Here is a 14,836-nt window from a genome sequence, read left to right as displayed (position 1 = left end):
GATAAAATGAATGTCAACAAGTCACATGATATGAAACAACTTACAGTAAATAGTAAGGCTCAATGAAGGACTCTTTGCATTGCTGATACTGTTAGATGCTTCACATTGGTATGGACCTGTGTCACCTCTGATCACACTGGTAATGGTCAGATTGCTGTTGCTGTTTGTTAGCTGAACTCGCTCCCCTGCTGTTACCTCAGAGCTGCCATTCAGCCAAATAAATGAAAGAGACGAGCCAGACGCAGAGCAGACGAGACTTACAGTGCTGTTAAACTCAAACAGTTCTGTGTTACTTTGTGTTATGGTAACACTGGAGGCTGGCACTGGGGATTAAAAACGTTATACATGGTTCAGGTGGACACAGTACAAATATGATCTGAATACTAATTGTGATCCAAACATAAGCATAATCACTGTACCATATCTTTTAGCTCGCATGATTTTAGACAGTTATCACTATTTCATTCAACAATACTGAAAAAGATAAAACTGAAATATAAAAAAATGGATGTACAACTGTATGTTGAAAGAAAATAAAAAAATAAAAAAACTTCCTGCCAGCTGATCTTTACAACAGTAAATCTGATATAATGCAAATTCAGATTTTTTTATGTGGGCACCAGTCACCGGTGTTAAGCTACCAGTCATGAAGCTCTCAAAAAAGGAGATTTTACTGTAGTATAGCAGTAATGCAGTATGGAAGTCAATCAAGCAAATAGGACAATAACACAACTGTTGTAGCCCATTGGTTGTGTATCACTTTATTTATAATATAATCATTAGAGAAATCTGTTACCAAAGTGATTCTAACATTCTACAGTTTCTGTATTTTTATAGTTTTCTGTTTGCCATAAAATTTATATTGAGTTTTCTGCTTTTAATTTAAATACAATGTTAAATGTTGTATCAATGTTAAATCAAATTAAACAACTGAATTAAATAACACTTTGTTTTTGAATCAGTTGGAACATCCAATGCATGTTTACCATCAACTGCTTGATTAGAACGGTAATGAAAATGCACTTCAATGTGAAAGATGAATATTCAGATTAAGCTAATGACATAATAATAATAATAATAATAATAATAATAATAAACCTCCCTGCAGTTTTATAAAAAGACAGTTTTGTTTACTCACCAAGCACCTGCAGTGAGGTCACATTTGTGAAAGTCCTTCCAGAAGTAGTGTCTAAAGTCAGAGTGTATAGTCCAGTATCACTCTCAGTCAGGGTCCTGAGCTCCAGAGATAAAGTGTTAGTGTCCAGATGAACTCTGTCAGTGTACTGTGATCCTGGTGTAATACTATCAGGAGGTCCAGAAAGAATGATGATGTCTGTGTTAAAGCTCCATTTGATATACCTATGGGGGTGTTCTGGAATACTGATTGGGGTAATCACCACTTTCTCCCCAACTGCTTTATTTATTCCCTCAGGTAATATCAGCTCTCGGCCAAAACATACTCCTGTGTGTAGAAATAAATAAGTAAAAACCTTACATATAATGCAACAACAATAAGAAGAGGAGGAGGATGAAGACAGGACACAGGCAGGTAGAGAGACTTTGTAGCTGCACTGCGTTTGTTGTTTAATTATTTTTTAATACTGAAAAAATGCCCGCTACATTTACTAATCTATTATTTTTCATAACTATACGCGTATTATAGTGCTCACCTGTGCATGTCAGCGAAACAAGAGTGCAACATACAACGTGTAAATCCATCAGGAAAGATCCGGAGCTCCACCGCCGCTTCTCAGTAAGTTAAGTGTCTATACAGAGAGATTTGTACTGATGTGACCCGAAATGAAGAGAACAGTGTCGATTAAACCGAGTTAGAAAGCAAACGGCTGGAGAAGTGAACAGAGTGAGCACACGAGTGGGCAGGTCTGTAAGCAGGTCAATAAAACACACAAATATATAATGCAGCATGCAGTAAGTCTTATTATATCTTTAGTATGTATGTATGTCTTAGTTCTCTTTAATCCATGTAACTTCTGGTCTCTGAATCTACCCAAGAATCCCCGGGACCTCCTACGTCATTTCTTGTAAACAGCCACAAGGGGGAGACAAACAGCCATTAACATTATCTACATATACTAAATTTTAATATACTAAAAATACATTTATTAACATTAACAGACATTAATTACACAAGACTTTTGGTGACAGCAATTCTAAATGCTAAAGCTGATTGGCAAGTGGTGGTCAGATGAGGATCAGAAGCTACTGAGTATTTTTTCCAAGACATTTTTATGTTATTAGCAATTACTTATTCACTCACTAACTCACCGTCTATATACCACTTTATCCTGTTTCCAGGGTTGCTGGGGGCCTGGAGCCTATCCGAGGAGACTTAGGGCACAAGTCAGGGTACACCCTGGACAGAGTGCCAATCAGTGGCGGCTGCTAGCTTTTGAAACAGGGAAAGCTCATATTAGGCCTTCATCATAAAATTCATTATGTTATTTGTACGGAAATTCTGCCCTCCGTTCCTTTTGCAGAAAATGGTCTGTGACCCTGTCGTACCAATTGGCCATCTTTTCCAGGACAGCAAGTTTGCTCAAACAATCTTGGCCCATCGTGTTGCGCGTGTATGACTTGACCAGTTTTAAACAGGAGATGCTCCTCTCTACACCTGCTGATGTAGCGCCAATTATTGCCACTAACGACAACAGCTTGTATAACGGAGGCATTGCACTATCCAACTACATGTCTTTAAAAAACACAAAGAAATCACACAGCTTACCCCTGCTCCTGTAAGTCATGATCGGAATATAGTACTTGAAGTTCAGATCGCAGTCTCCCTGAGTCAAAGAAATGGCCATAACTTTTCAGCACACTTTCAAATGCCTCCTCTGGAAACACTTGTCTCATTTCATCAAATTTTCCTGGATTGACTAATCCTAAGAAGCTCGTGGTTTCCAAATTTGAAAAATGCTGAGAAATCTGCTCCATGAGATTGTCTACAATGGCCATGTACAAATTCCTGTAGTGGTCCTTTGGATCCTGTAATTGTGACAGACGGCACTTTCTAATAGGTTCATCTCGAGGGTCTGATGTAAGATTTGCTGCTTTTGAATAAACTGCTTGATAAGCCTCCTCTGACCTCTTCTCCTTGACAAAAGCAAGGAAAGACCCAATTCTTTTTTTGCAACAAAGAACATCCATAGCCCTTTGCTGGACAAAATCTGTCTCAGAGAATATTTGTTGATATGTGTACAACATGAACACAAACTTAAAATCCTCCAGTTTCATTATGAAGCCTTTGGCAGCATCTAATGTGTCATCACCCATGCTCTCATCCTGGGTAATTTTGTCAAAAGTCTGCAGGAGGCCATCATAATTGTTTGCCACAGTGATCACTATCCGTGATGTAAAATTCCATCGAGTAGGAGCATTTCTGGGCAATCTTGAAGACCCTGCAGACTCAAGAAAGACATCCTTTTTGTCGACTTTGAAAAAAATGTGGTGAACCCAGAGAAAGATGCAAAAAATATTCTTGACTCATGCAAGTATTTAGCACCCTGGGACAACACCAGGTTCAGTATGTGTGCATTGCAAAGTACAAACACTGCATTAGGGGCTATTACTTTAACTTTGGCCTGTAGGCCGTTGAGAGATGAAGCAAAGACAGCAGCCCCATCATAGGTTTGTGCCACATTTTTTTCTCTAAAACTGTAGCCCTGCATGTTCTCATTTAAAACTTTAAACACAGACTGAGCATCTCAACCCCCTGACACATCCAAAAATCCAACGAAGCACTATTGAATTTTACCTGCACTATCCACATATCTAACAATGACAGTTGGGCATGGCAAGATATGTCAGTTGCTTCATCCACCTTCCATGCAAAAAAAGGAGCAGTCTGAATTTCACCTTTTATATGATCAGAAACAGTGGCTGCAAGAGCATACAGTAGATCAAGTCATTTTGGATTGAGTGGGACATCCCAGAAAACACAGCTAATGACTGAAATTGTGTGGCCAAGACAGCGTCATATTTAGCTAATGTTTCCATAAATTCCCTGTAATTCCCCTTATTTGCTGATTCACTACTCTCATCATGCCCCCTGAATGCCAGCTCCTAACGGCCAAGCAAGGAAGTCACATCAATTAGATGGTTTAGGGAGGCCCTGTTTTTTTTTTTTTTTACTGTTTTATTATGTTTTGCCAACTGAATGCAAAGACCTTCATTGATTGCATGTTCAAACCTGACTCAGATCCCCAAAACCCACGTTTGACCAAATACATCCCATTCCCTGAGAAGGTTTCGTCAAGAGGCATGGCCAACAGTAAATTTTTTTTGTCACAGCACTTCCAGTCAGCCAGTTCACCTTGTCGTACCAGGAGAGCTGAAAAAGCCTGTTATTTTTTCCAGATTTTTGCACCAGATCAATCTTGGGCATTGGTCTGCCCTGCCGTTCAATTCTGAGTCTCTTTTCATAAGGAAGACTACTAAATGGTTTTGTTTTGCCAAAAGCAGGTCAACAATATTAGCACCGTCTGCATCTGCCATTATGCACACCTTGATAGCTGGCTAGTTTCCCCTTCCACAAGCTACTTTAATTATATGAACGAACTAACTTTAAAAGGCTGAAACAAGGAGCAAAGTCAAGAACGCTATAATATGTTTTTTTTTTTTATTATTTAAAGAATGATTTGTACAAACAAAAATGGTTTATATCACCAGCAAACAATACAGAGTGTAGCAGTCCGTCGTACTGCACGGAAAAGTATGACAAGAAAATCGTGTCAAACAATCTACGTACAATAAACACCTGATTCTGAATGAGCTAGTCATAAAGTTGAATGTGTTCTAGCGCACTTTTATTAAAACCAATATAAATACGACAGTGTCTTAGAGCAGCCGTCACTGGAGCCAATCCATCTCAGGGCACATACTGTACACATACACACTCTTAAAACTTAGTTTTGAGAGAGAGAGAGAGAGAGAGAGAGAGAGAGAGAGAGAGCAATAATCGAACAACCTGCTTCATGTGAAAAACCTTGGTCCCAGGAACTTCTTTAATGGCCAAAACATGTGGAAATGAAGTGAGGTCAGGACTGTATGGGGGATGTGGCTATAGTTCTTAGCCCAGTATCTGTAATGTGCAAGTGGTGTTTGTAAAGGGTTGTGTGTACAGTTCCATACTTTCCATTGCTTTGGACAGCTGACCCTAAATATTTAAACTCCTCTACCTTCTGGGTCTGTGCAACTGAACCTTTTCACCACCCTCTGGCATTGCCTCTTCTCTCCAGTGCATCCCTTCACCTCTCTAGACTCATCACAACCTGCTTCCTGCTCTCGCTGTTGATCACAATATCATCCGCAAACATCATATTCCATTGGGACTCTTGTCTAACCTTATCTGTCAACCTGTTTATCACCACATACCTACAGTACGGCTCACCTCACCTCTGTAACGCTGTCCTTGTACATATCTACAGTGGTGTGAAAAACTATTTGCCCCTTTCTGATTTCTTATTCTTTTGCATGTTTGTCACACAAAATGTTTCTGATCATCAAACACATTTAACTATTAGTCAAAGATAACATAATTGGACTGATAATTTGATGATCAGAAACATTTTGTGTGACAAACATGCAAAAGAATAAGAAAATAATAGTTATAAATAAATAGTTTTTCATACCACTGTATGTGAAGCATCACATTCATGTACTCCTCTGCCACTCCTGACTTCCTCAAGCAATATCACAAATTATCTCTGGGCATCCTGTCATACTCTTTCTCTAGATCTAATAACCACACAATGCAACTCTTTCCAATGTTCTCTATACTTCTCCAACAGCATTCTCAATGCAAGCATGCCATCTGTGCTCTTTCTTGGCACACTGCTTCTCACAGATAATCCCCTCTCTTCTATAGCTTTCACTATCCTTTCTAATAACTTAATTTAGTGGCTCATCAGCTTTATGCCTCTGTAGTTGTTGCAGCTCTGCACATCTGCCTTATTCTTAAAAATTGGAACTAAAACACTTCTCCACTCATCAGGTTCATGTACGTTCAATCATGGAAGTTAAATCACATGTCTGGCATACATTGTCAAAGCTGAAATTATATTTTACACAAAAAACATATTCACAGACAGCCCGATTCTTTTCAAAGGTAAAGTGCACAGGTTGTACCCTAATTACGATTGAGTAACGTTCCAGGAGCACATTTGTACTGTAAGTCGGATTTGTTCTTAAATCAAAGGGACAAAGGGAGCCTTGGACACAAATATACAATGTAAAGCATACCAATCCACTTGACTAAATCTCTGTCCGCTTTCCCCACACTGTTATCATGTGGCCAAAAGCGATAACCCCACACATGTAAATAAATCACACACTGAGACATTACATTGTTATCTCTGCGCCTTTAAATTGCGAGGAGAATCCTGGATGCTTTTTTGTCTCAGAACGAATTTTCCTATAAAAATAAGAGAAACTTGATTCTTTCCACAACCCAAAAATAATATTAATGCAAAATATAAGGTAAAAATATAACTAATTAACCTGCACTTTACCTTTGAAAAGAATCGGGCTGTGTGTGAATGAGACAAGAGAGAGGAGAGAAGAAGGAGAGCTACAGTGGAATGGTTTCGATCAAACCATATTCACGTGTTAGAATGGCCTAGTTAGAGTCCAGACCTAAATCCAATTGTAAATCTGTGGCAAGACTTGAAAATTGCTGTTCACAGGCAATCTTCATCAGATCTGACTGAGCTTGTGCTATTTTGCAAAGAAGAATGGATGGTGATGGAGATCCTGTCAGGCCCTGCAGCTTTCCATGCATTGATCCTGCTCAGTACTGTGCTGACAGTGGAGAGTGTGAGTGGCTGGTAGTCTGCAGGGAGCTCAATTTTGAAAGCAAATCTAAAAGGTTTTTAGCACATTGAGAAAGGAGATATCAGTGGACGGGGGTGAGGGGTTGATGGGCCTGTAGATGCTGATGGCCTGGATGCCTTCCCACATCTGCTAGGCATTGGATTTGGAGAAGTGTTCTTCAATTCTCAGCTTGTATTTCGTCAGTAGCAGTACTTGGACATCTTAATGCCCCTACTTAGATTGGCCCTGACTGAACTGTAGGACTGTGCATAGTCAGATCTAAAGGAGGCGTTGCGAGCCTTCAGTAAGAGGCGAACCACTTTGTTTATCTAAGGCTTCTGATTTGGGTACATAGTAATCCGAGGGTGACACTGTCTGAGTGGTGTTATTATAGTCCTGGATAGAGGAAGTGTAGCTTTCAATATCGAAATGAGAACCACAGGTGGCCTGGGTGGCAAAGATGCTCCAGTCAGTGTGTTAAAACCAGTCCTGAAGTTCAGAGTCAGCCCCCACTGGCCACACTTTGATTGTCTTTGACTGTTGGTCGCACACATTGGATGAGTGGTGAATATGAGAGGGAGAGTAACAAAACGTTAAGTAAAAAAATTTAAATAACATTTATAATCTTCCTTCCACTTCACAATTATGTACCACTTTGTTCTGATCAATCACATACAATCTCAATAAAATACATTTATGTTTGCGGTTGTAATGAGACAAAATGTGGCAAAAGTTCAAGGGGTATAAATATTTTTGCAACGCACTGTATGAGGTCAGGCACTGACATAGATGTTGGACTTGAATTCACACATACATACTGTACCACTAACACACTACACACACACACACACACACACACATACTACACACACAATACACACATACTGTATACTAAACACACGCACTGGTTACGGTGTGTGTGCCTCAGAGCCTTCACAGGGGATTTTTGCTGCATAGCTCATACACACTTGCATGTATACAGTATATGTCTATGGCAAGCCTTTTTCACATTTATTGGACGTTGGAGATATCAGAATAAATGCTAAAAGGGCTTTTCAGAAGCTAGCATAAAATGTTCCACATGTAAAAATTTTGCAGCTTATGGATTTTAGTATTTATTTGATATAGCCAATATCAAGTCCACTTTTGATCTATGGCAAGCAGTTTTAGCATGCCATACAGTAGATTAAAATAACAGTATATTACTTTGACCAATGGAACTCTGTCTCAGAGTTGAGACATTTGTGATGGAGAGAGAAAGACAGAAGAACCAAACAGCCAGGCAGCTCAACTGCGTGGTTTTGTGTGTGAGTACATCTCCACTGTGTACACTAAGGAAAAACAGTGATCGATGCTGATGCAGGCCAGCAGGAAGATACCGCTTTGGTTTCTGTAATGTAAAATGTGGAATTAAAACAGACCGCAGCAGGACAAAATGTATTATGTATGTTCTCGATACCTGCACAGAACAAGAGCAGTTTTTCTATGTGCTCCTAGTTGAATTTCCTAGATGAAAATTAATAGCAAAGAACAAAAATAATGATCGTTAAAGATTGTTATGGAAAACAAAACAAACAAACAAACAAACAAACAAACAAACAAACAAACAATAACAAGGTTATTCAATGAGAGCCTTAGCAGGAATTTGTGATGTTGTGTTTAACATCACAATATATAGCATCACTGGTATCACATGATTTAAAAAAGCCCAAAAGTTCTGGAAAATATCCTGTGACTGATGAGACAAAAGGTGGAGATACTGTATCTGGTCAACATATACAGTAAAATGTCATGTTTATCGCTCCTAATTATGCTCCTTTTTAAACAAGTTACTGTCTTTGCGTCCTGTGGACAGTGACGGAGGTAAAGAAAACCCCAGAGACCTCCATTACAGGACTGTACATACAGGCTGGGTTTAGTTTTTTCTTGTGTTTTAAGTAGTTTGGAACTTCTTTATGAAGGCAGCTCACAAAATAAACTCACTAAATATTACTAAGTGACACTGACAATACAGATAGTACTGTGCGTAGTCCTTAAATAGGATGATGAATAATGCATTTCTGAAGAAAAGTTTAGGATTTAAATGAGTGATGTTTTACCATATGATTAAGCTTAGTTTTATACATGTGGTTCTTGTCTACTAAAACACCCCTGGACAAAAAAAGTGCTAAAAGAGTGACACTATTTTCTAAAATGGCTCTAGAATATTTTACTGTTTGTATCACCCCACTAATTTTCAATTTTAGCAATAGTTTATTACATTTAAACTGTTACTACTCTAACTGTGGGATGTCAGCTAATCCATTGACAAACATTTGGCCATAACTGAAATGTCAATTATTTAGTATCAATTAACTAGTTATAAATGATCACATAATCATCAATCTGGCTACTGTAATGAATATCAGCACACAAACTGCAAGTTCTTGTTTAATGCCAAAACCCAGTATCATGCTGATATTCAGGATAAAAGCACAATTGCTCACCATGCTCATGAAATATTGCTTAAATACAGTATGACTAGTTGCATGGGTTATTCTGAAGTTGACTCTACATCAGTGTACTTTCTGTATTTCTCTAACCAAATATTTAAAGTAAACTTATTCTAGTTTTAAATTAATTTAAGTAAAGCTGCTTATCTCATCATTCTTGAACAGGTGTGTATATAATAAACCTGGACAGATTTCTTCCAATCAGTTTTCATATACTGTATTGGTTCCTAGGCCGTATTTAAAAGACAAAATGTCAGTATAGCAATAGCTAACATTATCAACATTGTGTCATGATTTCAGGGTAAGAAGGTTTAGAAACCGAGTCTTTATTTTCACCAATGCAGCGGAAAAAAAGGAAAAAGCCACGAACAAAGGAAACGAGTCCCAGTCCTCCAACTGGGTCTGCAGGCTGGCATGTGTGTCTGAAGCCGAAAAGAAAACAAACAAACTAATAACAGTTTCAACAAAAAGGGCTGAGAACCTCTCAGCGCTGACCTTGAACTTGGTCCTGATAACCGAGAAAGTCCAGGCTCCGTAGACACCGCTCAGTCCTGAGGAAATAGCAAACTGGAAATCGAACATGCTACGAGAAACAACATGAAGTGACACAACGGTGGACAGACAGGGGGCTATGGGTTCGGCTGACTTAAATAGGAGGAAACACAGGGTAGACACAGGGAATACTAATAATGATACTAATTTAGTGACATTGTAAAACACATACACACAGACACATTAAAGGGAGACAAAGAGTCAGCTCAGTAATCCGGGGAGCCGGATCTGTTGACTTGGGGCCGGGATGGCACAGATGTGACGGGCCTGCAGCTGTGTGGCAGTTGCATAACAATGTCTGAATGCATAGGTCCTTAGGTACTGGTCATCGTTGCGGTCTGTCACTCGTGGGGCTCCACTCCTGGGTCTGTCATGAACTCCGCCAGTAGTTTTGATGCAAGTCTGCTGATGACACTTTGAGACACACCAAGTTCACAAGCAACATCTGACTGTCTGCCACCGACCCGAAGGCGAGCCATGGCCAGGTGGCGCTGCTCGTCCGTTAAGTGACATCGTGTGTTCATGGCTGTTTGAATGATGAACTTGGAATGACCTACTGACAATATTAGCTTTTTATACCCACAGAATGTTGAAATTGATGCCACATTGAAAAAGGTTGTCTTTTGGGATTGGCCCCTATATAAGGCACACCTGTACCCAATGAGACCATTACATGGAAAACACAAAATGAGGTGTGTCTATTGCCCCAATACAATTGCCTCCCTATCCCAAAAATGTCTGACTTAAAACAAACACTGTATACCTAACTTATTGTAAGTAGTGTAAAATGCTTTTTGTAAAATGTAAAATTGCTTTTTAGTTTGGCCTTAAATAATGTGATATTAGAAACAGCCCTAAGATCAGGTGGTAAAGCATTCCATAATTTCAGGCCGGTCACCGCAAAGGCCAAATCACCCAAACGCTTATATTTTTTAGGAGTTATTTTTTTATTTTGTCAGTTAACTATATTCTAAATAAACTATAAACAAAAAAAAAATTTTTTTTTTTTTTTTTGTTCTCAAATTATTTTCTTGCAGCACACCCCTCTGTCACATACCTGACTGAAAGGTTTATTACAGTATGTCTCTGTCTTCCCTGGTGTGAATTACAGCATTATTCATGATCATTTATACCTTTTCGCATATGGCCTTTCTAAACATAAAGAGTCTTAGAAAATTTAAATATAATAATAAAAATATATTGTTTTCTGTGAATGCATGAGCAGGATGATTGTCACATTATTTTTAAGTAAAAACTCTAGGCTACAAGATCGAGTACAAAAATGTTACGGTTTGTGACCTTATCTCAGTGACTTCTGTTTTATTGTTTTTAATAACCACTCAAAACTGTCATTTTCTCCAAAATACTAACTTGTACATATATGCCGCTCATATATTACTGTAGCCTAGTTTGTGCTGAATATAGTGTAATCAGAGTTTACACTTTAGCCATTTACAGTGGAATCTTGGATTACAAGAATAATTTGTTCCAGAAGCATGTTCATATATCAAAATACTCAAAGTGTAAATAAATCAAAGTGAATTTCCCTATAAGAAATAATGAGTAAAAAAATAATAGTGCACGTATGCACTATGTATGTGTGCGCTGTGTATGTGTGTGTTTGTGCGACACACACATACACTTCCTCCTCTCTTATTTGAAAGGGGGGAGGAACTACTGTACGGGATAACTTTCACACACAAACACACACAGACACACACTAATGGAAACCCCTGCATAATCAGGAAAATGAACAAGAAACATCTCTGACACCCGACTGCACGCACACTAACGGACTGACTGCTGTAAAGTAAAAATAAAACAAATTAACCTGCACTTTACCTTTGAAAAGAATCGTGACAGAGCAGTGTCTCTATTAGTGTGTGTGTGTGTGTGTGGGTGTGTGTACGCGTGTGAAGCCCAAGAGAAGGAGGGGTGTGTGTGAAGGGACACGGTGTCCAATGACGTGCGCACATCTACATGCGAATCAGTGCAGGCTGACACAGAGAGAAAATGGGTCTTTAACCTCTCTAATGAGACTTTCTTTTGCTTTACACACGCACACACGTGTGTTATAATAAACAGTACACGCATGCTGTACACACACACATACAAACACAAAATAAAAGAAGCTTTACACACACACACGCACGCACGGATGTTGATTATACCAGTGAGAGACGTGCACTAAGACCGAGCAGGGAAGACAATTACCCACGATTTCGCAGCACAAGAGAGAGAAAAACAATTGGCTCAGTTGTGATCATGTGACGCTCGACATCAAAATAAGAAGAAGCGCATGCGTGCTATATAATACTCGGTACTCGTAAACCAAGACTTGCTCATTTTTCAAGTCAAAACTTATAAAAAATTTTGCTTGTCTAGCGGAACACTCGCAAACCAGGTTAATTGCAATCCGAAGTTCCATTTGTATATGTTTATAAGTAACTGAAAAATACACAAATGTCAGGACATGACAGAACTTCTTCAAGGCCTCAAAAAACCTGCAGACCTATTGATGCTGACATGAGCCAAGACCGGCCACTCCCAGCTCCCACAGGTGGGAGTATCTCCTGACGTCCATCAGCTGGGTGGCTTTCCTGACTGGGACGAGGAGCCTTATCGTTGTCTGCTCAGCTGCCTTTTTCTCTCTAGGATATGCTCTGGTTTAAAAAAAGATCTGATAAATATTTTAAAAAGTATTTAACTCCATGGCTTTGTTTTATTAATACCGACTACTTTTCATAAATATTATAAACATTCTGTATTATGAGTATTTAATCTGAAATATTTATTAGTAAAACTTTATGGAGAAGTTATCTTTTGTGGCCCACCTGCAGCAGCATCATTGCCCACACTTTGGGAAACACTGGTCTACAAGGATCTAAATGACTATCAAGTCAAGCAGGTGGTACCGAAAATTTACTTCAATTAATGCATAGAGCACCGGGTTCACATAGCAAAGACTGTACAAAGAATGTAAGGACTCCAATCTGCATTGTGTGTAATTACTGCGACAACTGACACCATTTCACACCTTGGGTGAAATATTTAATTCTAATAAAAGACATTTAAATGTAGGGGTCAGTTTCACAGCATTCTTACAAGACGTCCCATTACAACCACTCTTGCTTGGCGTGAATATTAATAATGAATGTTTTCAACAGTAAATATACAACAGAGTTTGCAAATGACAACAATCTACAGAGGCGATTCTAGGTTCAGAGCTTTGGGGGTGCTGAGCACCCAGAGAGCTGCCCAGCAAGGCAAGATACACTTTACTCGTCACAATGAGAATTTTTCCCTGCCTCTTTCAGTCCCCACATCCTTAAATGTCTCCAGTTGTCCCGAGTTCTATCTGACTGTCTCCTTTGTGCATTTAAACCCCTGTTTCTCCCTGTCCTTTTCGTCTGTTGTCTTTGTCTCCGTCATCAGTCATCATTTTACCATCTCTGTGCAAGTCTGCAAATTTCTTTATTAAATCCTAAGAGTTTCTCTGTGCCTGGGACTGGGTCCTTGTCAAAAAACATGACATGACTGTTTTGTACATTTTAACAATTTAATTCCAACATTTGTGTAAGAAAAGCAAAACACTTTTTTAGAAAAGTCTTTAACAAGACCATCAAATTTGATAAAGGTTTCTTTTTTTTAAAATGCTGCAAAAGACCACTACTGCCAAAGAAGAATGGATTGGAATAAAAAAAATACATATGCTAACCATAATTACTGGAGGAGAGTAATGAATGATGCTAATAGTGAGTAAAAAGTAAACGGAGTGCATTTTTTGGACAGGGGTTCACTTTTAATGTGTATGTATCATATAATACAGATACATAAAAAATACCCTCAAAAATAGAACAGTCTGTGAAATACACAAATGTACAAAATATTAATGAAAAAAAAGTATAAAAATGGAGGCAACTTTGCCTATGGTACAATTTATGCAATGTATGAAAAAATCTTTACTGCAGATACTACTATGGCTCAGCAGATTTTTTATTTTTTATTTTAACCTATGTCGCCTCACCTTGTGGCTGGCAAATCTGTCTATCACTTTTTGGTGGTCAACTCTCTCAAGCATCTCTTTCTCAACTGACATCACAGCCAGGTGCTGGAGTCTGCTTTGACCCATGGTCCTTCTCAGCCAGGTATGGAGCCGACGCAAGACACTGAAAGATCTCTCACAGCTACAGCTGCTAACTGGGATTGTTAAGGCAACCTGAATAACAGTTTTCAGTGTGGGGAAGATCTTCTTATCCAGAAGTTTGTATAATGTTAACGTATCTGGAATGGCACCAGCCTCACTCTGGAGCTTCAAAAAGTTTTTGGCAACTGCAACTTCCTCTAACTGAAGTTCAATATGGTAATGCAGTGCCAGGGCTGACAAATGAGGCTCAGACAAGAATTGGTTTGATGTTGGACTACACGCCTGAATCCCATTAAGCAATTCCTGACTAACACCAGAAAAACGCTTCTCAAGTCCAGAGATCATTCTATCCAGACAAGGAAACAACAATTTCCTTTTGAGCTCTTCTGACACAGAAGAGCCACAGACTTCACTGCTTGCTCCACAGGTTGACTCAACAACAAATCCATCCATTTTCTTTCGTTTCTGCCCTGTCCAGAAGACTGCTCCAAAACAGCTATCTGGTTTGCCTCACACAAAGACTTTGTCCTTGAATGAATATCAGTAGCAGTGGCATCACTGCGCTTCTGCTTCAGAGTCTCAACCACCGCATCTTTGTATGTCTGTGCCTGGGCAATTTCTATGGTCTCCTTTTGTAGGTATCTGTGTAAACATGCGGTTACAGACAGCAGATCCTTGAAAACAATCAGCAAATACACGGAGGAGAATTTACTGAGTTTTGCCTTTAATCCCACCTCAATAGGTGTGTTGATAGTGGAGAGGCACTCAATTATGGCAGGGAAGTTGTTAAGCACAGCCGTTACTGAACGAACTTGGC

At 39.1% G+C, this 14,836-nt stretch overlaps 1 protein-coding gene across 1 annotated transcript in view; it reads right to left on the bottom strand.

Moving 5' to 3' along the window:
• LOC128520035 (carcinoembryonic antigen-related cell adhesion molecule 5-like) overlaps nt 1–14,836 on the bottom strand; it is a 33,360-nt gene that overhangs the window by 358 nt on the left and 18,166 nt on the right. The window contains exon 3 of the mRNA XM_053494042.1: nt 45–323. Within this exon, the coding sequence (XP_053350017.1) occupies nt 45–323 (279 nt within the window). The remainder of the gene's footprint in view (nt 1–44; nt 324–14,836) is intronic.

Source organism: Clarias gariepinus, chromosome 4 (assembly GCF_024256425.1).
Source record: "Clarias gariepinus isolate MV-2021 ecotype Netherlands chromosome 4, CGAR_prim_01v2, whole genome shotgun sequence".
In the NCBI taxonomy this organism is placed as follows: Eukaryota; Metazoa; Chordata; class Actinopteri; order Siluriformes; family Clariidae; genus Clarias; species Clarias gariepinus.
Note: the sequence above shows the minus strand (reverse complement) of the source record. Positions and strands in the feature narration are given on the sequence as shown.